At 42.6% G+C, this 26,657-nt stretch overlaps 1 protein-coding gene across 3 annotated transcripts in view; it reads left to right on the top strand.

The window, feature by feature from the left end:
* Nucleotides 1-3,314: 3,314 nt before the first annotated feature.
* The window catches only part of PDK3 (pyruvate dehydrogenase kinase 3), a 74,288-nt gene continuing 50,945 nt past the window's right edge, over nt 3,315-26,657 (top strand). The window contains exons 1-2 of one of the 3 annotated variants that reach the window (XM_072816325.1): nt 3,315-3,583; nt 24,982-25,123. In XM_072816325.1, the coding sequence (XP_072672426.1) occupies nt 3,478-3,583; nt 24,982-25,123 (248 nt within the window). In that variant the 5' untranslated portion in view covers nt 3,315-3,477. Of the gene's footprint in view, nt 3,584-5,879; nt 5,949-24,981; nt 25,124-26,657 lie in introns of those variants that run through there. The other 2 variants (XM_072816327.1, XM_072816328.1) reach the window with 2 other exon arrangements.

Genomic DNA, 26,657 nt, shown 5'->3' with positions numbered 1-26,657 from the left:
TAATATTGTATATGTTTAAGATCGCCAACATATTGATTTGGTATATGTATATATTGCCAGATGATTGCTACAATAAATTTAGTTCACACCCATCAACACCCATAGTTACATTTTTTCCCCTTTTCCATAGGGACTTTAAACAACTCTTAACAACTTTTAAAAATCCTAGTTATAAGATAAAATAAGTTCTGGGTATACAACGTACAACATGATGACCGTAGTTAATACTGTATTGTATAATTGGCTTTATTTTTTTTCAAACAGTTTTAGATTTACAGCAAAATAGAGAAGACAGTACACAAAGCTCCCATATGCCCTATACTCCATTTCCCTACTATTAATATCTTGCATTATATGGTACATTTCTTAACATTTGTGAATAAACGTTGATTTACTATTATTAAACACATTTGCTCCAAAGTTAATCTTTTATTCAGAATTCTGTAATTTTTATTTAATGTCCTTTTATCTGTTCCAGAATCCCATCCAGGATAGCATGTTATATTTAGTTGTCATGCCTCCTTTGGCTCCTCTTGGTGGTCACGGTTTCTCCGATGTTCCTTGTTTTTAATGACCTTGATAGTTTTGAGGAGTACTGGTCTGGTATTTTTAAGAGTGAAATTATTTTATAACCTAATCTTTGAAGTGAGATCTTATTGCTTCTAGCCATTCTATATTTGTTGGAAGTGAATTCTAAATCAAGCGTACGTTCAAAAGGAGAAGAATCAAACTCCATCTCTTGGGGAGAGAAATATCAAAGAATTCGTGGCCATATTTTTAAAACCCTCAAAACTTGTTAAGGCACAGATTTCCAGGCCCTACCCCCAGAGTTTATCATTCAGTTGGTCAGGGTGGGGTCCAAGAGTTTGTATTTCTAATAAGTTCTCAGGTGATGTTCCTACTGGTGGTCCAAGGATCTTGCTTGAAGAGTCACTGGAAGCCAGCAAACCTTGGTGTGTACAAAGAACTGAAAAAGTTCATCAAGATCTACTTATTTCTTTGAAGATCCTTCTCTTATAACTATAATCAGCACTGAAATCAACTCACTGGATTAGCTTCTGGATTTTGCCAGTTACCATAAGACTATTTGCTTAAACAATATGTATTGTTGTATGAAAGAGGTAGAACAATATTTTATGTTTCTATTAGACATGATTTATTTCATTTGATTGTCACAAATGCCAGGGAGAGAAATCAGGTATCTCCATCCAACATAAGAAGTAACTGGGACAGAGTAAGGCTAAGTGACTTGTTGAAGGCCACACAGCCAGTTGATAGAACAAAGCTTAGGGGACTGGGTCATTTGAGCCCTGGACCAGTGCAATTTTATATTACACCAGACTCTCTCATATTGTGTCCCAACTTCTAGGACCTTGCCACCTTTTGGAGAAGCATCAATAAAACTAGTCATATGATAGTTGAAGTAATCAAATCAACAGAATACGCAGATTTTGTTCACTGGAAAAGGGAGGAATGAAACAAGTGATGTGCAAGCTAGAAAGATCAGCAGCAATCTTCTGCTGCTTAGGTTGGGAAAATCTTCCTTTTTTTTTTTTTAAATCTTCCTGTTTACTGACTACAACTACTGCCACCAAGTACACTCTGCTTCCGGATAGCACTGTAAAAGTCACTGGAAGAATCACAGGCCACAGATTCTCTTTTTGTCTGCCCATGCACACCAACAGGATTGCTTAGCTCTGCTGGCCAAGTACCCAGCTAAAAGAGGTTGTCAGTATATCTCTTTTAGGCTTTGGTTAGAATGGAAAGGACATGGTAGTCTATGTGCCATAGCACCACCAAGATGACCAAGATGTATTTGAAAATGTAGAAGTATGGTCAGACCACTGGATGCCTTTGAGTGTATGTATTACTTTTCTTTAGATTCAGAATAAAGATGTAACTAGTAAACAAAGAATTGGGTGTGTAAGTACCCAATGAAGTCACAAATGTTAAGTAGCTACCCACCGATAATTTTATTTAATGAGAAAACCAGCCTAATTAGATCAAAACAGTGGTCTCCAGTGACATTTTTATCTTTCCTTAGAGAATATTCTACTTTTCCTTTTATTTGATGTTTACACGTTGCCAAAAATAAAGCAAGTTTTGGTGAAAATGGTTAAAGTAAGCAGTACTTCATGCATCCCCATTAGGAAATAATGAGTTCAAGGTCAATGGTATGCAGAGAAAAAAAATACCCGACACCTGGTGTAAGCATAGACTCATGTCCAAATGTAGTGGTGCTGCTGGTGGTGAAGCCTCAAAGAGTCAGGAAGCTGTCCTACGGTGGTGGTGGTGGTGGTGGTGATGGTGATGGTGATGGTGATGGTGATGGTGATGGTGAGTGAGGGGGTATGAAAGCTAATAACAATGACCTTAAATTTGAGCCTTTCCAACGATAGTGGTGGTATGAAACAGTGACCTCACGATTAACCCTGCCCATTGGTGTGAGGGGGAGTATGGGGGAGGGAGGGCACGAAACCGAGTGTTAGTGATGTTAGAATTGATACTGTCCAACGGTGGTTGTGGTGGCCCAAAACAGCCAATGACTTAATTAATCTTGTCCAAAGGTGGTGGCCTCAGGTGGGAAGGTAGTGGTGGAGGGTTGGTGAGGAGGAGGAGCGGAAGGCCACGAAACAGTGAGTGACCTAACAATTCTGTCCAAAGGTGTTCAAAGGAGTGAGCAGGTCGGGGTAGGGAGGTAGGGGTGGAGGAGGTGCGGTGGGCTGAAACACAGTCGGTGACGTTACAATTAAGCCTGTGCAATGGGTGGGGGGCAGGCGTGAACCAGAAGCACACTGCCATGTCATTCTGCCGAAGGGAAGTGGTGTGGTGGTGGGCATGAAACAGCCACTAAAGTGGTAAAAACAACATGAAAATCAAAATGTAAAGATGCAATGAGTCCTCCGGCGCCGCAGCCGGCCATCCAGGGAGGGCCTCCCGGAAGAGGCGCCTGCAGCTGAGAGGGGCCTTGAACAAGGCGTAGGACTGGACTCCGGCCGTGGGCTCGGGGCCTCGTCGCAGTTCCACTGCCCCTTTGCCACCTTTCGGCCGCAAAGGACTTAGCCGGGGGCGGGCCGCGGGGCTGCCGCACTCGCCGGGCGGGGCTCAGCCCCAGGAGCGAAGGAAGGTGGCGCCGGCGTCCGGGCGAACTCGAGCAGAAGAAAGCGGGGGCGGCGGCGGCGAATCAGCGGCCGGCGCGTGCGACCGCGCGCCCCCCGTGCCCCCCGCGCCCTCCGTGCGCCGCGTACGTGCGGCGGCCGACTCCGCCCCCGTGGGCGGGGCCTGGGGAAGCCGCGGGCGGCCGGCCGCGGCCCCGGAGCTGCTGCTGCTGCTGCGGCGGCTGCACCCTCGGCGCCAAGGCCGAGGCGGAGGCCGGGGCGCGCGCCTGGCTGACGTGCCCGACCCGCGCGGCTCGGCTGCGCCGTCTCCAGCGGCTGCCCGGGCGTCTCGGCTGCTCTGTGCACGACCTCGGCGAGGATGCGGCTTTTCCGGTGGCTGCTGAAGCAGCCGGTGCCTAAGCAGATCGAACGCTACTCGCGTTTCTCGCCGTCGCCACTGTCCATCAAGCAGTTCCTGGACTTCGGTGAGTGCGGGACCGGGCCCCCCACGGTCGCCACGGTCCTCACAGCCGCGGGACGCCGGGCTGCTGCCTTTCAGGCCCGCCGCCGCCACCGCGGGTCTCCGCAGCTCTGGGCAAAGTCCGTGGGAACCGCGGGCGGGGCTCTGGGATGCCCGGGGGCTCCCCAGGGGACTCGGATTTCGGGGCGCGGGGGGGGCAGGGCCTGGCACCCGCACACCGTCCAGGGCTTTACCTGGAAACACAGAAACCGCGTCCGAGGACCTTCATCCAGGCAGGACTCCCCGAACCTGCTCTGGTAGCTTCGAATCTACTTGACACAGACCTCCCCGTCCTTAAAACTTAGTAGCGGAGTGCGGGTGGCTTTTTAATGGTTTTATTTGTAGATTCTTTTTTTTTTAGTTGTTGTTGTTGGGTAAGAACTGTTTAGAAACACCTTGAGGTCGAATAAATTATGCAATAACATTTTGTTCCTCTTTTGCCCTAAGGTGCTCCCGTGTGCCTGGAGCGGTGGGACTCCAAGTGTTGTCCTTTCCGTGTAATGTTAAAGCAGTTAGAGGCCTGAGCTGCAAACGCCTTAGATGCTGGGGAGGAGAGGACGCGTGGGCACCTAGCGTCAGAGCAGGGTCTGATACACCCCGGTTCATCGCGCCTCCCCTCTTGTGTCCCACCACCTTCTGCCCTGTCAAGTGGGCTGGTGGGCAGCTTACGCCAAGTGAGGCGGGAGCGCAGAAGACCCGGCCCTCACCTTGCCGGAGAGGCCTAGCTGAGATGGGAATAGATTCCACCACCTTATACTAACCGGATCGTGTTTCCCCAGAGTGGTGCCCTTTCAACCACAGAGCGAATACTTGCAGTTGCTGAAGGCGAGGGAGCTGGTTGTGAACCACCTGACAGTAAAACAAAAGTGCGCACCCAGGTATCAGAATAGAGCTCAGCATCCTCGAAGGGGAATAAAAAGCTCTTAAGGGAACATAATCTGACGTCTCTTCATTTCGTGACTTTTAAATAAATGTAAAGGGATGGTATCGGGTGGGAATAAAAACTAGAAGTGCAGAGGAGATAGAACGTCCAGGGAGGAGCTGATGATATGCAAGAGGTGTTGTTGCCTGTACTGAAAAAGTTGGGATAGGAAGAGAGGAATAGGTTAAAGTCGAGACCAAATTAAATTTTAAGAACCCACTTTGCCAGAGAATGATGAGGAAAGTCAAAGTTCAATGAGATGTTGATCTTTGCATCTTAAACTTCACTCCTGCAGGCTCTTCAGTAGTTAACCATCTCTGGCCACTTGTGAAAATTTTAGAGGTTTGAAGCAGCTCCTGACTTCAGGGTTTAGAAAGAAAATGTCAGGGTTGCTATAAATAGCATGTTTTCCATCTCTAATTTATGGTTTAGAGAAGATTCTGAAGCTATCAGCTTCACTGGGGGTAAACTGAGTTAGGTTTTCACCATAAAAGAAGCAAAAGGAATCCAGAAATTCCCAATTTCTTCCACCCTCAACATGGATGTGATAGTTCTGATAGCTTGGTGAAATTTCAGTTGATTTCGTTCTACAGCATCTAGTTTCTACCCATGTTAATAGGTGTCTTGGCAGGAATGTTACCTGAGTAGGAAAACCACAGCGGGAGATAGTGTTATCGTGGAAAGCCCATGGGACCAGTGTCTGGAAATAAATGTTCTAATTTTTGCTCTGCCACTAACTCAAGTGTGGCTTTGGCTGAGCGAACCTCACTGGGGTTCATTTTCCTAATCGATAAAAAGTGTGTATTGTATTAGGCAATCTCTAAAACACGACTCCTGAATTGTATTATTATAATTTCAAAGGACAAGGGATGAGCTTTGAAAAGAAAATACGACCAAATCTCCTGATAGGTATTTCCCACAAAAGGCTTCTGACCTATTTTGGGAGAGGTGGAGGGATATGCTAATCTAGGATAATGGAAGAAGCCTAATAATTGAAGTCTTTTCCTTATAAGGAAGCTCACAGGAGAGCTATATATAATTGTGGTGGAATTTGCTAGAAACTACGAACCCAGTTTGTAATATCCAGAGACAGGTGACGGGCAGCCTGTGTTTAATGACAACACCTAGAAGAAGAGCTGTCACAAAGGCCATCTCGACTTCTTCCTTTCTTTGAGTCCTTCTAGTTCTTGATAGTTCTGTTTTGGCAAGTAATGTAGGAGTTTGAGGATCTAGGATGGATGGGGGGATATTTTTAAGGTGAGGAGGAAGAAGAGTAAAGAGGCTTTATGACCCTTTATGACTGTTGAAAACTGCAGATGAAGGCCACCTCACATGCTTAAAGGGCCAGCTGTGGAGCAGCAAGTGACTGCATGAAGCCAGCTAGGTGGGAACTGTGGCACCCTCCCAGGTATGTGCTGGTTCCAGAAGGGGCAGGTGGTTGGCACCAATTCAGTCTGTTTTAAAAGACCTGAGACTCAAAAAGAGCAGATATGTGGACCGTGCTGACCTCCAGGCTGCTACTTTGTGACCTTTATGATTTTCTCCCTCACTGCTTTACAAACAGGACATAAGTTTTTGACTGAGTAACTGGACAGGGACCAAAGAAAGGATGTACATGGAATTCAGTGCTTCAGTATTTGTTATAAGCACATTAACAAATAAATTGTAGTTTCTGTGGCCACTGAAATAGCTTTATTATACTAATCTGTCCACACTAGTAAAATAAGATTATCTTTTTTAAGAGTGGAGATTAAAAGTGGTTGTTATTTCAGAAGCAGTGATTTTACTTTATTTTTTTTTAAGATTTTATTTATTTATTCGAGAGAGAGGGAGAAGCAGGCTCCATGCAGGGAGCCCGACGGTGGGACTCGATCCTGGGACTCCAGGATTGCACCCTGGGCCAAAGGCAGGTGATAAACCGCTGAGCCACCCAGGAATCCCTTGTTTTTTTTTTTTTTTTAAATGAAGTTCTCTAAAAAAAAAAAAAAAAAAAAAAGAGAGAGAGAGAGAGATTTTCTTTTTGGTCTGAGATGGGAGTTACGTGGTTTCAAATTCAAAAAGTGCCAAAGGATAGAGACATACATACCACCTTCCTACTTTTGTCCACTAGCCCCTGCATTTTTTGTATAAACAGCAGCTTGTTAGAGATCTGTCTGCATCTTGCTTTTTAAACTCCATACCTTAGAGAGATTTCTAGATCTTCATCTACCGTACTTCCTTAGTTAGTTTATATGAGTGTTCTCTGATTTATTAGCCAACTCCCTCTTTAGGGCTTGTAGGTTGTTTCCAATCTTCCCTCTGGTGACCAGTGCTACTGGGAGTTGTGCTATACACACACCCTTCCGTGTGCATACGGTGTGTGTACGAGTACAGATATAGGACGTGTTCCTAAACCTGGGATCACTACATCAGAGGGTGTGTGCATTTGAAATTTTCCTAAGCATTGTCCAGTTCCTTTCCCTAGAGATTGTCAGTTTATCCTCTCTCTAGAAGTTCCTAAGGAGTGCCTGTTTTCCTCTGCTTTTACTAAATCATCATCAGACTTTTGAGAAGTGAAAAGTGTTATCTAGCTAGCATTATTTCTTCTGGAGTAAACAATTTTTCGGTTTGATTTTTTTTTTTATGGTGGAAAATTTTGAGCATATACAGAAGTAGCCAGAATCATATGTTGAACTCCCGGGTTCAGTATATTGATAGCCACATGCTGCTTTGTCTATCTTGCATGTATGTGCAGTCTGTTAGATTTTCTTATTGAAACCATGCTTGTTTCAGAAAACAACTTTTTTTTTCCTATATTAAGACCAATTTATCTTTCAGATAATCTGTTCTTTAAAAATTTGGTGGTGGGGTGCCTGGATGTCTTCGTTGGTTGAGCGCTGGTCTTGGTTTTGGCTCAGGTCATGATCTCCGGGTGATGAGATCGAGCCCCGCATTAGGCCCTGGTGTGGAGCGCGGGACCTGCTTGAGATTCTCTCTCTCCCTCTGCCCCTCCCCTGTAAAAAGTCTTCAAATAAGTAAATAAAGTCTTTTAAAAAATGATTTGGTAGGATCCCCCTGTGAAACCTTTTAAACTTAGTGTCTTTGGGGACTCTTACTTTTTGACAGCTTTCTGTATTCTCTGGTATTGATCTATATGGATTTTCTGTTCTAGAGTACATTTTGTTATATTTCTTTAGAAAATTATCCTAGTCATTGAGGTTTTAAGTCAATTTATAGCTGGGATAGTAATCGTCTATCAGTCTTAATTTTCTCTGTGGCTGTTCCTCTGTTTTATATTTGTTCTCCCCTCCCCTTTCTTTTTTTTTTTTAAGATTTTATTTATTTATTCATGAGAGACACACAGAGAGAGAGGCAGAGACACAAGCAGAGGGAGAAGCAGGCTCCATGCAGGGAGCCTGACATGGGACTCGATCCTGGGTCTCCAGGATCACGCCCTGGGTCGAAGGCAGGTGCCCAACCGCTGAGCCACCCAGGGATCCCCTCCCCTCTCCTTTCTTGATTAAATTATACAGTCATTTATGATTGGATACGTTTATTAGTTTTATGACTTTTGTTTTCTAGTTCATTAGTGTCCACTTTGACTTTGTTAATTCCCTCTGATCTCCTCAATCTCCTCCTGTTTATTTTGTTATTCTTTTTCTTCCGAGTTGGGCACTTGGCTTCTTTTCTGTTTTGCTGTTTATTTCAGTACTTGAGGCCACAGTTGACCCCTCTGTTACTCACTGCTTTGGCAGCTGACGTGTCTGTATATGATCCTCTCTCCTCTCAGCTCTTCTGAATCTTCAGATTCTTGTTCTTCTGTGAACTAGGAGTTGTTGAGTTTTTAAGATTTCAGGGAAGTACATCCTGTATTTTAATTTTATGTTTAGTTTTGTTGCATTGTGATCATGAAATGTTGTCCGGATTATTTCTTTAATTTGCGGATATTTGTAGCCCAATATATGGTTATTTCCTGTGAAGGTTCCTTGGGCAGCAAAAAGATGATTATGTTCTCAGGTTACAGAGTTTAGTATACCATACGTACCATATTAATTATGTTCTTTAAGTTTCCTACACCTTTACTTTTTCTAATCTACTTGATCCATCATGACCTGGGAGAAGTTCAAGTCTCCTAATGGATTTTTTTTTCTCCATATCTCTTACAGTATTTCCTTGATACCTTTTTGCTGCTTAGACATTCTTTTTTTTAGACTTTATTTATTTATTCATGGGAGACACATAGAGAGAGGCAGAGAGGCAGAGACACAGGCAGAGGGAAAAGCAGGCTCCCTCTGGGGAGCCTGATGTGGGACTCCATGTGGGACTCCATGTGGGACTCCATCACAGGACCCTGGGATCATGACCTGAGCTGAAGGCAGATGCTCAACCACTGAGCCACCCAGGCGCCCCAATGCTTAGACAGTCTTAACTGTCATGTCCTCATTGCAAGATATACCCTTCAGCGATACAAAGTGCTGCCCTCTTGCTAGGGTATTGCCCTTTAGCCTAGATTCAACCTTATTTGATGTTGAGATCTTAATCCGTATTTTCCCCTTGTTTACATTTTCTGGTAGAGCATTGCTATTTTATTTTGTGGGGTTTTGTTTTCAGTCTTTTATTCTCAGTCTGAATTACTTAATTGTTGTCTTGAAATGTAGTTCAAAGTTGGGTTTGGCTTTGTGAATCAAACTTTCTTTTTTATGTGGTTAAACTTAACCAATGCATGTATTTGTTGATATGAAAGATCTGTCATCTCTAGTGATAAACATCTACATTTTTCTCTTGCTTTCTATTTTTAATACCTTGATTTTTCTACTGTATTATCTATCTTATTTGCTTTATTATAGTTCTTTTTAACAATTAGGTTTGAATTTTCGGTTCCTGTGATTATCGTAGGCCTTCGTCCCATAAGGTCACCACTAGCCACTTGAGCCTGTTTAACACTTGAAATGTGGCTAGTGTGACTGAGAAGCTGAATTGATACAGATTTAAATTTAAAGCTGAAACTTGATTCAATGACTTGGAAAACTTCTAACTATGTTTAGAGCAATTTAGATATGTGATGCTACCTTAACTGTAAATTTGATGAAATCTCATTATAGGTCAGTTATTTCTGATAGAAATTTAGGTTTTGAATTGAGTTGTGCTGTAAGATGCACAGTGGATTTCAAAGACTTAAGATAAGAACTGGCAAAATATCTCAATATATTTTTATATTCCTTGTAGACATGATGATGTTTTGGATACATTGGGTTAAATGAAATATAAAAACTTTCACCTGTTTCTTTTTGCATTACTGTGGCTGTTACGCAGTTGTCAGTTAGACATGTATCTCACATCATGTTTCTATTGGACAGAGGCTTCCCATAGTATGTATTAATTCCTTAGTAGGAGTGAGAGAAATAGCTCATTTTCGTGTTTGGAATAAGCATTTATCGATTTTATTTCTCTGTATAACTTTCACAATTTCCCCCCTCTGAACCTGTTATCCTCAGGATTTTTGGACTAGTGTATTGTCTTTTTTTTTGTTTTTTTTGTTTTTTCTGTATTGTCTTTTGAAGGGCAGTTCATGCTAATGGTGGCTCCTTATTACATTTGCAAAAGTGTGAGTTCTGTCTTTGCATTAAGTAGTTGCTAATGAGTGAAAGCTCCACTTAGTGGTATGAGGAAAGGAGAGTTTGGACTGTTAAGATATACATTAATGACGGAACCTCCTGAATCTTGAATGAGTTCATAGGAAATGATTCACATTTGCATTCGGACCTCCTGTTTCGTCTCTCATTCTCACTCTGGCCAATTCTGGTTCCCTCACTTATCACTTGGATTCTCTCCCTGCAGACTGGCTTCCCATTTGTTTTATTTCCTAGTTCCTTTGCACTTGTCTTTTGCACAGCTGCACTGGTTTCAGGGGTGTTTGTTTGCTCCTGTCCTCCTCTCATTTTTACTCCAAACCATCCCTTTACAGAGGGCGGCGCCTGCCCCTTCTTTGGAACCTCTCACAGCTTCCTCAGCTGCTTGCTCTCTGCAGTGTGGGTGCTCCCTGCTCCCTCATGGGTGATTACTGGCTCCATGTAAAGGTTATTAGACATTAAACACCTTCGTTGTTACGTAAGTTTAAACTTCCACCATGTCCCCACATTTAAATATAGCATCTCCCAAATAAAACCACCAGAAGGCAGGTTGTCTGACAACTCTGCCTTCTTTTCACAGAAAAGATTTCTGCCACCATCACGCTGCTTCTGTGAACCTAGGAGCCTTTAGCTATTAGAAGGCAGGTTTCTTTATTTTTACTGTTCTTGAGCTTTAAGGGCCGGCCACCTTCTGTTTTTCTTTAGAAAGTATTTTAAGATTCTGATACCCACTGAAAAGCTGGCTTTGGTTTCAAATGACTGCTCTTCGAAAAGTCTTGGTCTTTAAAGTCATTTTGCTCCTCGAAGCCTGATCACCACTGGAGAGAACAGGGATTTTGTTTCCAGAGGAGATGAAAAAAAAATTTTTTTTAAAAATTATCACAATAGGAAAAAGGAAAAACAATTGTGTTTTGTTTCTGAGTGTGTTTATTTTGTACCCATACATATATGTACATGAATCACCTTTTCTCCAAGCAGGAAGGTCTTTCTACTCTGAAGAGTTGCCAAGAATTAGACTAACCTGTTTGGAGACAGAAGCCAACTCTTCGGAATTAAAGAGGAAGAGAACAATTTCAGTTAGGGTCAAGATGTCTAACTTGGCTTCATGCATCTTGATCGGTATTTGGGGCCTTCATGACCCGCTAGAGTTGGGTTTCAATGTAATTTGGTTTATCAGGCTCTGGGCACCTAAGTTGTGGCTCTGGCTTCACTGTCTTTGCAGTTTTGTGTGGGAGTCTATAGTCTTGAAGGGGAGACATGGCCACACTTGCTGACCTACTGAAGGGTGGTAATTTGTTAGGCTGTTGGCGAGATTCGAGAAACATTGAATTTGTTACTGGATGGAATCAAAATATTACTGCTTTTCCTTTTCTTTTGTATCATATGGGCATTAAATTATTTGACTTATGTGGTAAGCTGAGGTCAGAGTTGGGCAAATGCTTTTGTTTTAGGAATACCATAGTGGAAGATAGGTTGTCAGACTATATGGCCCGAGGGCCAGCCCCCTGTTTTCTTTTGTTTTTTAATTCATAGACTTTATCCTTTTTTAAAAGATTTTATTTATTTATTCATGAGAGACACGCAGAGAGAGAAGCAGGCTCCATGCAGGAAGCCCGATGTGGGACTCATCCCGGGACTCTGGGATCATGCCCTGAGCCAAAGACAGGTGCTCAACCGCTGAGCCACCCAGGCATCCCCATAGACTTTATCTTAAATAGTTTTACATTCACCACAAAGTTGAGCAGAAAGTACCAGGAGCTCCCACATACAGCCCTTCCCCAAATACAGCCTGCCTTGCCATCAACATCCTGCACCAGTGTGTGCCATTTGCTAATAATCCATGAACCAACATTGGCCCATCATTATTATCCAAAGTCCATAGTTTATGTTAGGCTTCCCCTCTTTGTGTTGTACAGTCTGTGGATTTTGACAACACTCATTTTGGTCAATTAAGTTTTGTTGAAACATGCCCATTTATTACATATTGTCTGTGGTTTCTGTCCCTTCACAACAGCAGAATTAACTCTTTGGCCCACAGTGCCAAAAATGTTTATAGTCTGGCCCTTTACAGAAAGTTTTCGACCTCTGGTCTAAGTTAATTGTACCCTATTAAAGTAGCTCACAGTGATTGCTCTTAATTTGCATTTAAATGATGAAGATCTGTTTCTCCCATTTGCTAGTGAAAGTAAATATTGGCTATCCGGAGCATAACTTGGAGTTAGCGGAGACTTTTTCAGGTGGTCTACATAAGGTATGTGCCCCTGAGAGGAATTACCATGTGGAAAGCAAAATTCAAGTGTACTAGTTTCTCCACAGCCCTGCCACACTGAGGTTTTATGATTTTAATTGTATAGTAGGTAGCATAGAAGCTAAATGTTTTCCTTTTTTTCCTGTGTGGGTTTATTCTCTGCATTTTGTGTATAAACTGTCCTTGACCATTTACTAACTGGAATCTGGAGTTTTAATCATTTGCAAGAATTCTTTGTATGTATTTGGCATGGTAACCTGTTGTGCGGTGTAAATACTGTTTTCCACTATGTTCCCTTTTTTGGTAATTAGTATATAATTAAAGACATTTGGAAAGAATATCACCTATAATTCTTCCATCCATTTTTTTGTGATAGCCTTCCAGCTTTTGCCCACATATTTGCTTATGTTAATACTGACTGCTGGTTTCCTTTTTATTTAGTGCACAGTCTGAATTTTTATATACTCGGTCATTTACAGTGCTTTTATCATGGTCAGATTTATCACCTGTAGCATTTTGCAAATCATTACTAAACCCCTCTGGAATTTATTCCCATTTCTGACGGGGCTTTTGTAGCTGAGTCACTTTTACTCTGTTCTGTTGTTTAGTTGCATAGCAACAATTATTAAGACCTCAAATCTTTCTTTGTTGTTTCTGTTTTATCACATGCTAAATTCACAGGGTAGTTTATATTTGTGGATTCTATTCAGTAGGACAGCTTTTCTGATTTTAACTAAATATATGTTAACTTTTGCCTTGTAATTTGTGTTGAAATTTGGTAAGGGCAGTTTCTTATTATTACCATAAATTTTTTTTAGAAATTCTTGCTGTTCTTGCCCACTTACTCTTCCTGGTAAATTAGTTAACTTACAGGAAAATGTGCTAAGGGGACTGTGAGTGGCTTACCGGGCATTAGTTGAAACTAACCTGGAAGCATTCAGGTAGCCCATTTCACTTTTATGGTGGCGGTGGGGCAGTCAGTTTACCTCTATACTTCTGGGGGCAGAGCTGGATTTGATTGAGATCTCTGGTGGTATCCTTCATATCCCTCAAAGAGAACCCTATTCCTGGTCAGTGTCTATCTTTACTGAGATTATTATACTTTCTGCCATAATGAATGGCAGAAAAATTACAGCAAACTATTACATTTACAAAGGTCTATATTTATATTCCCTCTAATTGAATAGTTGGGGTTCTAACTGAATTGTAGATTATTTCCTTAAGCATCACACAAGCAGTCGTGATTTTATTTTCATTCTTGGACTTGATATGTGATTCTGCTTGGCCATTTGAGTTGTACCAGTGTTGCTTGCTTTCTTACTAGGGCATGGAGGTCAGTATATAATAGTTTCACTGTTGGGAATAAATTATAAGTATCTCTCTAACATTTTCCTGGAGCAGGAAGTTAAATATTTCCCAGTGTCTTCTTGGCCAGAAAACAGTAGGGCCCTTTGAAATTTGTAACGTACCTTTTTCCAACAAATTGTTGGGTTTTCACAGACCAGAGCATTCTCCTCGTTTCATCTGAGCCTTTCCTTGGATCTGTTCTGGTAGAGTATAATGTTTCCTTAAACTTGGGGGCAGATAGTCCTTGTATAAATTTGGTTGATTCCTCCTACTTTTGATGTTAAGTAGAAAGCAAAATGGTAATTGCCATTTTGCTTTTCCCATACTGGTCAGGTAATGTGGTCAAGCGAGCACTTTATTTCTAATCATCCCTTTAACTACTTGCTCATAGTGAGCGTCCCTTTCTCTAGAAACTGCCCTTTGGACAGAAGGAGGCCACTTCTTTGGTTATCATTCTTTCTGGATTCTCTGCCATGTCATCTCAGGCCTACATACTCATATTCCTGCTTCTTTAACCCCAGCTTGGCTTCAGTAGAGCTGTTCAAGAAGAAAATTAAAATGGACTCTCCAGAAACTGAAAAAGATTCAGCTAGCGTTTTCTGAGTACTTGCCAACACTAAGTATAAAATATAGTATCATGGAAGTCTCACAACAGTTGCGCCATGTTACAAATTGGGAAACTGAGATTCAGGGCAGGTCAAACAGTAGAGCCAGGGCCCCTCTGACCTGCTCATCTCACCGGCCTCTGTAGCCGAGGATGTAGACCAGGATTGGGCACAGTGTGGGGACCCACTAGAAGGGAAGGGTCCACCAGTGTTGCCACCTGTCAAGAGTCACTGCACCCTCAGGTACAGCCATTTCCTCTATGGATGTGGCCAGCAATACTTATTTTTCCCATGTAGGATCATCTAGAGGGGAAGGAGAATAAGGATGCTGGTGACGCTGAAAAGTCTCTTAAGACTATGAGGGGGCAGCCCAGGTGGCTCAGTGGTTTAGCACTGCCTTCAGTCCAGGACGTGATCCTGGAGACCTGGGATCGAGTCCCACGTCAGGCTCCCTGCATGGAGCCTGCTTCTCCCTCTGCCAGTATCTGTCTCTGCCCCCCATCCTTTCTGTGTCTCTCATGAATAAATGAATAAAATCTTAAAAAAAAAAGACTATGAGGAATTTCTTGGCCAGTTTTCTGAGAGGCTGAACCAAATCTCAGACATGAAAATAGAGACCAAAAATAGATGGGTAAATAACCACTTGTCTGAGCCTAAGGAAGTTGTGATTTGTTCTCCCTGGTTGGATTTTTTTGTGTGTGTGAATCAGGTTACTCGGTGGTCTTTAGTCTTGCTGCTCCTGAGAATAATCTGGGGTGTGCCTAAAACTAGTGGCACCTGCCCCTCATTGAGGCCAATTAAGTCAGTCTCTGGAGGGAGGGGCTCCCGGGCTGGCATTCTGGGTGACTCAGGTGACTGTAGTGTGTTCAGAACCACCACATTGGACGCAGTAGATTTTTTTTGCCTAAGCCTAAGGGTTGTGAACCCATTCAGGGGATGGAGTGTGGGAGATGCTGAAGGTTGACACTTAAGTAGTTGGGAGTTCATCAGCGTTACTTGAACACCTGGATGCAGAATGAAGTGGAAATTAAGCTTTAGGAAATTGTCCAGGTATAGTCCCCCACTACCTTTGAGAAACTTACAGATCAATGAGAAGCAGGGGAAAATACATAAATTTGTATGTGCTAGCCAAAATTTATGAGGCCTGTGACTTTGTGGCATGCTTTCCTGCCGTCCCTACCTCTCCCTTGAAGGTTTCTGTGTAATAGGGGTGGTTTCGGGGAATGTGTGACATGTTTACCTTCTTGTCCTTCATCCAAAGTGTCCTTGGAGGGCAGCCCGTGTGGCTCAGCGGTTTAGCGCTGTCTTCAGCCCTGGGCCTGATCCTGGAGACCCGGGATCGAGTCCTGCGTTGGGCTCCCTGCATGGAGCCTGCTCCTTCCTCTGCCTGTGTTTCTGCGTCTCTCTCTCTCTCTCTCTCTCTCATGAATAAATAAATAAAAAATCTTAAAAAAAAACAAAAAAGCCAAAGTGTCCTTGGAGGCTTTCTGGGTGGAGAACACAATTAGAAGAACACATATAAAAGTGTGTACTGTTTTTCTTGATTTCTGGTTCTTTTTCTTGGCTGCCTACTCGTAGCAGTGCTCTCTCCAGATTGTCCCAGAATTGACATATTAGGCAAGATTGGTGTAAGATAAATAACTGTATAGAGATACAAACCAAAATTTAACCCTCTCAGATTCACCCAATGAGAGCTTAAACCTAGAGATCATCTCTCCAACCTTCCCAATTTTATATGTGGGCAAATAGAAATCCCAAGTGAGGAAGAGACTGCCCGAGTTATCAGCTAGTTGTTGACATCTTGGCCACCTCTTCCAAGGTGAACCAGAAATTATTCTTTCTAAGAGGTGAGGGGAACTTATATTTGTGTATCACTCCCTGCCAGGCATAATAGTAGGCAGATGTAGCTGTAATTCTTCCATCATCCAGGTGGAGTAGATATTTCCATTTCTTGGATGAAGATGCCAAAGCTTAGATGATTTAAATATCCTGCCAAAGCAAAGTTAGGGGCAAAACCACACTTAAAATTCCAGTAGATGGAATCTTTATTTTCTTTTCTTTGTTTCTTTTGAGATGAGAGAGAGGTGTAGGAGCAGAGGGGGAGAATCTTAAGTAGGCTCCACGCCTAGTGTGAGGCTGGAAGTGGGGCTCAGTCTCACAACCCTGAGATCATGAGCTGAGCCAAAATCAAGAGTCAGACTGAGCCACCCAGGTGCCCCCTCAAATAGATGGAGCTTTTAAACCTGTGCTTTTTTTCAGTTCAACATAGTAAAATATTTCATTTAACGTAATATGCCACTACCCTGATCTACTTCTTTCCAGCGAACGTAGTCTCTGTTAGTAATGCCAAGGTTTTGTCTAAATTTGTTCCACTAGACAATCAGGAAATTGCACACTCTAATGCTCATCTAGACTTATCATTTCCAAACTATCAGACTGATTCCTACTTCATTTACTTACACTGAAACAATTCTCACTCTGAGGACCACCACCACCTGTTAGCCTGCTTATTCTCTCTGGGTATATAAGAAGCAATCTATGTGGACTTGTACCCAAGTCTTAATTTCTGGTGTCTACCAGCAGTGTGAGTGTGAGCAGATCACATAATTCAGTGTGTTTAGCTATGTAATAGAAATGATAGCATCTAATCATAGACTTGTAGTACTGGTGAAATTGAGAACATGGGGCACAATGCGTGGCACATGGTTGGTGTTCAGTAGATGTTGGCTCTGCTTTTATTATGGGAAGTTAGTGACACAGCATTTCCTGGATGAAATCAGCTTCCTGCTAAGAATAAAAGCTGCATAGAGATCTCTCAACCTTGAATGTTAATTATCTTAAAGTTTGTTGGCTGAAGGTCCCAGCTATAAAAACTGATCATTTTCCAAGAAACATGGCACTTTCAGTTCATTTGTGCTTTGAGCCTGACTGGCTTTGGATCCCCTTCATTCACTGTAATGGTTAACTTAACATTTTGCCTCATTTAACCTTGAAGATGAGTACATGGTGACCTTTACTTAAATGTTCCTGCTTCCATGACAATGGGGCATCCTGGAATTTACCAATCCACCATTAGGACTAGATTCTAAAGCCCCTTCTGGAATAAGGTTGATAATGAGTCTTTGTGGTAGCTTCGGCTACAGTTGTTACTCACATGCTCTAGCATGTCAAAGCTCTGCTTGCGATATCAGTTCCGAACACATCCATGCCTCTTCCCTCCACTCTCTGGCCTGATGCATCATACTGACAGTTACTGCACTTTATTATCACCTTCCTCCCTACCTTTGGCTCCTCTTTCCCTAACTTGAAGGATTTACAACCTCTGACCAAATATATAGAATGGAGTGGTCTGTCTACAAGAGGAGTTTATCACTACCAGCAAATATTATCTTGCATCCCTGAATTTTATTTGCTATAGTGAGTGTATGCTAAAACTCACTAGGTATTTTGATTTTGAGTTCTAATCAGGACATGTCTATTAAATACCTGCAGTGTGTTGCATATTGTGCTAGTAGACTCTTCAGTGTTGTGAGGAATCCTGGGACCTACAGGGCAAAGAACTCAGTGAATGGGGGGACTGGCAGAGGGGTTACCCAGGCAGAGGACACAAATGGTGGTCTCACAGTGAAATCTATTGCTTTGGCCTCACCTGGCATACAGAAGGTCAGGTTTCTCACTAATCTGTTTATGGACACATATCTACCTTCAAAGAGCAAACCAGATTCTAGAGAGAGGATGAGAGCAGTAGTGGATGTTACTCACTTCCCCTCAGCACACAGGTAGATTCCCCTCAGGGAAGGTTCCACTAACCCTCACCTACCTTAATTAAGAACCCCATCATGATCACCTTGTATTCTTTTTTCCTATAAGAACAACAAAAATCATTACATGAGTCTCCCACCTCCATTACATATGGTAGCACATTCTATATGAGATTTTTATATTCTTTTTAGAAAATAGAATGGCCCTAGTTATTGGAAGACCTTTTTTAGAGGACTGCTTTTAAGGGGCTCCTGGGTGGCTCGGTCAGTTGAGCGTCCTACTTGGTTTTGGCTCACGTCATGATCTCAGGGTTGTAAGATCGAGCCCTGTGTTGGGCTCTGTGCTCAGCTTGGAGTCTGCTTGGGATTTCCCTCTCTCTCTGCCTCTCTCCCCCCTCACACATGCTCTCTCTTTCTGTAGAAAACAAATAAATCTTAAAAAAGAAGACTACTTTTAAAAATAATCTTTTGAATGACTGGATATTCCCCCCATGTAAATATACAATATTGTAATTTATTTTACTCTTTCCCTTATTGTTGGATATTTAGGTTGTTTACCATGTCCCTACGAAACCTTTTATTTGAAAAAATTTGGAAAAGTTGTAAGAATGATACAGTTAACACCCATGTTTGGCACCTAGATCCACCAGTTACTTCGCCATATTTGCTTTTTACCTTTACCTTCCCCACCCATCCCTCTTCCTGTCTCCTTTCTTCCCCCTCTCTCTACACGTGCTTTTTTGCCTGAACCACTTGAGAGTAAGCTATAAATGTCACGGCTTCCGCTAGATACATAAGTATGTATATCCTAAGCGTAAGAGTATTCTGCTAATAACTGAATATTCAAATTTCCCCCCATGGCTGGTGGCTCTGGTATTGGACAGCTCAGGTCTAGAACATACTCAACAGGCACTATGGCCAAGGAAGCTGCTGAGCTAGATGCAGTAGAGCCCAGGAGGGGCTTCTGCCTTGGTAATGTATCATCGATAGAGGGTGGGAATGACAGGTAGGGCTGGCTGGCTGAAAACCTTCTGAGAATGACCTGGAAGCCTGGAAGCAGTAGGGTCACCTGATCCTCAGAACATTAGTAGGCAGCAGTTATCTGTAGGTAAAGCAAAAGGCTGAAGGAAGCTCTTCTCTAATGGCACTGAGTGAACTACTTAAGGAGAATTAGGGATTCTGGTGTGGTGTTGGGACCCCACCAAAAAGCACCCACCTAGTAACCAGGTATTTGGAGTCCTCACTTAGTTGGTGTTTGAAGGCTGCTTTACTCTGAAGGATTACTGCACAAGTGTAGATCACCAGATGTCTGAGGAAAGCCACAGTGAGAAAGAGAAGCTAAGATAAATACATTGTCCCCGAAAGATGACCACACAGGAAACAAGTTCAGGCAATAAAAGAGTGCTTTAAAATGTAACTTGAGAAATAAATTATCTTCTGCACCTCCTCATGAACATCTTAGGGCAGGTTGTGCTTTGTAAAGATGGCCACAGTGGTGGTTTTCTAACATGTGCCCTTGCCAGCCCTCCCTCAGGAGAAGGGGGAATCTGTTCCCTTCCCCTGGAGTCTGGACAGGCTTTGTGACTTCTGAGCCTGGGTCATAAAAGGCCATGCAGCTTCACCTTGTTTCCTGAAGCCATGCAAGAATCCAGCTAACCCCAGGCCGCCATGTGAGGTAGCCTATGAATGAGGCCACCAGGTGTAGTGCTCTGGCAGGCAATCCTAGTTGGCAAGTAATCGGCCCAAGGTTCAGACTTAAAAATGAGGAGCCTTCAGAAGCTTCTAGTTCCGCACTGTCTAGCCACTGCCCGCGCCCCACAGCCCTAGCCTTTAAGTTCCCAGCTGAGGTCCCAGACAAGCCATCCCTCCTGTGTCCTGTCTGAATTTCTAACCCATGGCATAATAAAATAGACATTGGACTGAAAGAGGTAGTGCGATGTCTGGATGTTGTTGGGGTATTGAATTTGATAGGGAATGAGATGTGTGTGAAATCTCCAGTTTCGGGCTCTTTGGCTCTGAAGTTTCTGACTCACCATTAGTAATAATAACCAAACACAGTCTGGCCTAGAGTGGAGGCAGCCTGAATTGGTAGGCTCCCAAGTTACCTATTTTGATCTCTCTTTATATTCAGGAATACGTTTTTCCAAATAAAGGGAAACTGAAAATTCTCAAGCAGTGAAGTAGTATTTCTAGACACAGAGCAAACATTTTAAAAGTATAAGTGAAGCTTTTCTTTTGAAGGACAATTCAGTAATCATTGTTTAGCCATGGTAAGTCCAAAAATTAATTACTTATGATTAAAAAATTCAGTGTTTTCAAAAGATTGAAATCTTACAAGTGTAACTGGAGAAAACGCGGAGCTGTCCCTAAAATATTATTTTCTCAGTTATATTTTACCCATTTTGGCATGATTAGTGGTAAAAATACATTTGCAGACTCAAACATTTAATTGGCAGTATTTAGGGGGAAAAACAGCATCACTAGAATGAGCTGGTCATTCTGTTGGTTATTGATGCCTTACTCTAGTTTTTCCTTTTCTTACTGTCCTTTTTCACTCCCTGATTCCATTACTGCCTCTTCCAAACCATTCCCCACCAAGTGTTAGAACTGAAACATGTGGACAAAGATAGCCATCAGGGGACTCTCCATTTGGGGGGGGCATGTGCTCAACCTTCTGCTTAAATTGTAAGATACACTATCAGGTCAGTTTATTAACTGAAAAAAATATTCTACTTCCTGTAAACTAATCAGAAAGAGGATTTAAGACTTACCAAATACACAGACCATTGTGGAAACCAGGTATAAAGAATAATTCTGAACTCTTGCTCTCAGAAGGCTAGTCAGATATTCCTTTTTTACTGGTAACTGTCACCAAGATGGCTCCCTGCACCTGCTTGAAAGTCATTTGTGTTTCTGTGTCTGTTCATTTTTATTAAAGACTTTATTTATCCATTCATGAGAGACACAAAGAGAGAGGCAAAAACATAGGCAGAGGGAGAAGCAGGTACCCTGCAGGGAGTCTGATGTGGGATTCGATCCCAGGACCCTGGGATCATGACCTGGGCCAAAGGCAGACACTCAACCACTGAACCACCCAGGTGCCCCTATGTCTGTTCATTTTATGTCTTGGTGAATGGAAAGTTATTTGGAATCTCTTTAGACAAAACAAATCATACCTTTTGGAAATGTAGTAATTGTCTTCAACTTCTCAATGAGAGGGCAAAGTATGAAAAACAGAATAGACTAGGGCGCCTGAATGATGCAGTCTGTTGAGTGTCCAACTTTTAATTTTGGCTCAGGTTATGACCTCAGGGTTGTAGGATCATGCCCCATGTTGGGCTCCACGCTTGCAATGGAGTCTGCTTAAGAGTCTCACTGCCTCTCGCTCTGCAACCCACTCCCCACTTTCATGCTTTCTCTCTTTCTTGGATAAAAACATACATCTTTATATATATATAAAAAAAATAACAGAAGAGAATTGAAGGGTCACCAAATGAGCACAAAAACACTGAAGAAATACACACGAATGGAGTTAAACTAATGACTTCATTTTATTCATCAAGTCCCAGAATGTTCCCTGTCCCTCACCCACTCCTTCATCATCCACTGAACTGATGCTAGGAAAAAATGTCACTGGTAAAATTGAATAAGGTGAAGCATACAGAGAAATGCAGAATAAAAATAGAAAATCAAAATTAAGGAATGCAGAGAAGCCAAGTAAGTGGGGAAAAAATGAAGCTGAATAACTGGAAAGAGTCACTGGAAAATACTCAGTATGCCAGAAGACTTATAAAACCTGAAGCCTCTTAGAGGACATTCAATTAAAACCAAAAGGCTTTTTTTTTAAAGTTTACTTAAAAAAGAAAAAAAGATTGTTGGAACCCTTTGATTTAAACTGAGTATCCAGCATTAATACATAGGATAAAATACTTCCAACTTACATGAGCAAAACCACAGAAAGGTTATAAAAAAGTTGGACCTTTCATACTTATTTTTAGGTTCACTAATTAACTAAAAAAGGCTTACCTCCTTGTTTAAGCTGATGTATAATTAAGGTATCTGAGTACAAAGAATTCATCTCTAAAGCTAAATACGAATGTAGGAGGCAAAACCTGAGATTTTTCAGATAATTTTTTTAATAAAAACTTCTGAAAGTATTATCTTTCTGGCAAATCATTGAGAAACTACCATAGGTCAGGTACTCTTATTGGTGCCATGGGGGATACAGAGACAAAACAAGGCTCTTTCTATGCTAGTTCACAACGAGCTGATAATCCAAGATGACTAGAATAACTGCCTCCTGGTATTTGGTTATCTTCGACCATACCAAGTTGTTGAATTGTCTAGTTAGTGCAGAGTCGACTAATGTACACATCAAGGCCTTTTATTTTAAAATAAAAAGAAGTGGATAGTAGGAGCACAACTTAATTTAATCCTTTTTAATCCCTTTTTAATTATGTAGAATCATCAAATGAGCAGAGGCAACCGCACTCAACCAGAATGCAGCCAGAGCTCTCAGGGCTTAGCAAGTATCAGGTTATTTGATCTGGCACCCCGTGGCCTCAGGCTGTTCTGCTTTATCATCATTTGCATCATTAGTGATGGCTATTTAATGAGCCCCCTCTTCTAAATTTTAAGAAAGTTGTTAATGTTAAACGTTAAGCACTTTTTAACCCTTGCTACACCTCTGTGAAGTAGGTACTGTTCCCACAGCTGTCCTTCCCCCCCTCCCCGCCCCACCAGGCGTAGAAGCACAATGACACTTGTCACCTGCCAGCCAGCTCCCACCTTTCCCATCGTGCCCTTTCTCTGACCCTGGGTTTCTAATTTGCTGCTCCTAATATGGAAGCTTAAACATGTAAACTTTAATGTCCAAAAAACTCAGATAATTTTTTAAAATCCTGCATTCATGCTGCTACTCACAGTTCCAGTCTGATCCCCGTGGGGCGCTTCTTCTTCTCCTCCGTCCTCTCACTTCCTTCTCCTGTAGGGAGAAGGGCAGCCTTCCTTCCGTGCTGGAAGAAAAGGTCCTCTCTATTTAACTGGGATGCAAAGTCTTTGTCGTGGTATGTGGAAAGTTAGATGCACATTTTACCTTAGATAATAACAGGTCCTTCATTTTGTGATGCGATTCCCTGTGGTTTAGGTATCAGCATCTTTAGTGCACTTAAAATGATTCAGCTCTTAGAATCCTACAGAACGTTTTTAGGAATGATACATATGATCTGAAGCAAAGCAGCCAGAGTCCTTTTAAATGTTAATCATCTAAAGCCAAATAAATGTGCATAGAGTAGATGATGGAAGGTCGTTGCTGGGATAATCACACCCCTTCTTCTTTACTGGGGGTGGGGGGGAAGAGTGGGGGACAGATCCTTGATGAATTAAAGATGCACCAGAGGCCTTCAGTGTACTCACCTGGGGTGAAGGAAGTAAGGGAGGGATTAAGACACCTTTTATTCTAACTTTTTTTTTTTTTTAATGGAGAAGAGGGCTCAGGGGTCAGTGGACAAAAGAAAGGTTCTGCAGATGACTTTCTCAAGTGGGTTCTTTTATTTCTAGTCTTATTCAGTGGGGAGAGGAAATGAATAAACCAGAGCTTGGCTGCAAGTGTTAGCAAATCAGATTTACTTCTGTGTCTCTGGTTTGCGGCCTGCATCACATTTGGAAGAATGAGAATCTGGAGGAGAAAAGTTTTATCCAAGGCTTGCTTGTTTCTCTCTGGGCCTGGCCCCAAGTTGCCCATGTCCAGACAGCCTTCTGGCAGTACGGAACATCAGAAAGGCCTCTGGAATGTGAGAGAGTTGGGACGGACCCAGAAGTATCACAGAGGACAGAAGAAGGACTAATGTTTATTGATCGCCTACTTCGTGTCAGGCTCCGTACACATTAGCACATTGAGTCTTTACAAAAACTGAACTTCTGTCCCCATTTTACAGGTGAAGGCAGCTGAGACTTAGAGCAATTAAGAAGCTTACTGAAGGTTTTCTGCCCCCAAAATGGAGGAGTTGGGGCTGAAGCACATTTCTGTCCCCAAAGCCCATGTCCTTTCTACCATACCCCCACCCCCCAGCCATCATTGGGTTTACAGAAGGGCTTGGGGGTCATGGAACTACTCTGCTCACAACAGCTAGGGAAGGGGCTCGTGTTTCCTTGTTCTGTGTACCTTTTCTCTCATTGTGTCCTAGTTACGTATATTTTATGCACAAGCAGCTCAGGACAACCGACAGAAGATTCTGTGACCTCCATCTTTATGGCCAACACTAGGTCTTACCTTCTTGGACATGTCAGAGTAGATCTCTCTGTTTCTGAGCGCACCTGTGTACTGGTTTCTCTGGCACATCCTAAGGCCCCATGTCTCGATCCGAGCAGGTCTGTGGCTGCTTCCTAGAGTAACAAAGTTCTGATCCCTGGAGAAACACATTTGAAGGAAACCTTGGGAAGCAGTTGACACACAGGAGGTGAATATTTGTGGAATGAATGGGTCTGTTGCCTTCTGGAAACCCCTGTGAGTGGGAGTGGATTTGCATGTTCTCTTACTTTTGTACTCGACACTTTCCCACAGTATTTATTTGAAAACAAATTCAGATTATATCCCAGGTCATTTTTCTATCACTATTGGTAACACTAGAAATGTATTTGTGTTAAGAAGAAAACCCGCTTTCAAGGTTGCCTCTTGGACTAAATGTTCTTTTTCTATTCTAATTAAATTATTTTCTTAAACTTGTATTTCAGAGGATAAAAATTTAACTAGAGACTGCAGGGTTGTTTAATTATTTTCTCCTCCTAACCAGTAACCGTGCTATCATGAGAGCACTTTATTATTCCATCTGTTAGATTATAAAATCATGGAACATTTATTGTCTTTTAATAGGGCGAGATAATGCATGTGAGAAAACTTCATACATGTTTCTGCGAAAGGAGCTTCCTGTACGACTGGCTAACACAATGAGGGAAGTTAATCTTCTGCCGGATAACTTGCTTAACCGCCCTTCAGTAGGGTTGGTTCAGAGTTGGTAAGTAAATAATGTGGCTTTAGATGGGTCTTCCCATAATGCTCTGAACACTTGGCATTGAGACCATTCTCCCTAAAAGTACATGTACTGCATGTGTGGGAATGAGTCATTCGGGATAGCTGCATTTTCCAAGCAATTAAAAGTTTGTTCCTCTTTTCTTTTCTTTCTTTTTTTCTGACAACTTAAAATTGTTTTAATTAAAAGACTTTAAAACTGTGCTAGACAGCTTTCTTGACTTTTCAAATTTTATTTTTCGGTTATAAATGTAACTGCTCACTGAAACAAAAATTAGCACAGAAAGATTTAAAGGAATAGCAACACAGTGACCCATGGGAACAGGTCTGGAGTCCTCTGGGTGAGGGGATATTGCCACTTTTTGATCAAGTCACAGCCTTGCTTCTTTTATTTTCCTGTTAGAGTTTCTTGTTGGCAGTATTTCTGTTAAAGAAAATTAAGTCATTTAAAGGGGAACCTCGGATTGTAAAAATATCAGTGCCTAATGTGTTTCACTCGCCCTATGAAAATTTTTTTAAAAACTCAACACAGTATGACAAAGTTCAATCGTGTACAGCTCTGATACTTTGGGCACATGTTATTTAATTGAGGAAGTTGAATTTGTGGCAAAACTCTCCACTAGGTAAGCAGGGGGAGGTTGGTGAGTGGTAGGGTGGAAGAGCCGGTGGCATATTTTCAGAAAGGGATTTGCATATGTCTGAGAAACACTTGCATGTCTCCTGTGTGTTAAAGCAAGGTCCAAGTCCCTGTGGAGAAAGCTGGAGGAGTCGGGGAGACCAAAAAGTGCTCTCTAGCCAGTACAGAGGCAGTGCTGTGGGCGCACAGAGGAGCGGGCAGGGGGGCCGCGGTGGCTTTGCACTGTCCCTGGGTGGGCGGTGGAGGGGACAGCGACAGGGACATGGAGAGCACTTCAGGGGAAGGGAACGATGTGGACAGATAGGAGAACCGAGCCGTTAATTAGTTTTCATTTAAAAGGTTAATGGCAGCCAGGCTTCTGCAAGGGAGTGGACGTTGAACAAGTTATTCCTCAGTAATACTGATTACAATCTGTTCTTAGGGCTAAGCACAAATTGTCTGAGAAGCAGTATACTGGGTGGTCTGAGCCATGGGGCACCCAGTCCCTGTCCCAGATGAGCCACGGCTCCTGCGCGTGGTAGGCTCAGGGGCCCTGGTGTGCAGGGAAGGTCAGAGAGCGGTCGTGAGGGCCTGACGTCCATCGTCTGTCACTTTCTGCCCCAGAGGCAGCATGTGTTCCAGCAGGAGCAGCAAGGACCTGTTTGCTTGTGCTTTCTTTCTTGCTTCAAGACCATCATCAGAAATTTCCCAGCAGAAAGCGTGTAGGCACTGTTGGGGTCATTGTGGTGGGAATCTGAGGTCAGCTAGATGACCTCCGAGTCCCCTGGGCCTGGTGGGAGTGACAGTTGAGCATCTGTCACTTACCTAAAGGTTCCTTCAGGGGCTCCAAAGAGAATTGCTGGCAAAGTAGGACTCAGATTAGGGGGTCATCTCTTTCTTTGGT

This window comes from Canis lupus, chromosome X, assembly GCF_048164855.1.
Source record: "Canis lupus baileyi chromosome X, mCanLup2.hap1, whole genome shotgun sequence".
NCBI lineage: Eukaryota > Metazoa > Chordata > Mammalia > Carnivora > Canidae > Canis > Canis lupus.
The sequence above is the reverse complement of the archived record's forward strand: the minus strand, read 5'-3'. Positions and strand labels throughout refer to the sequence as shown.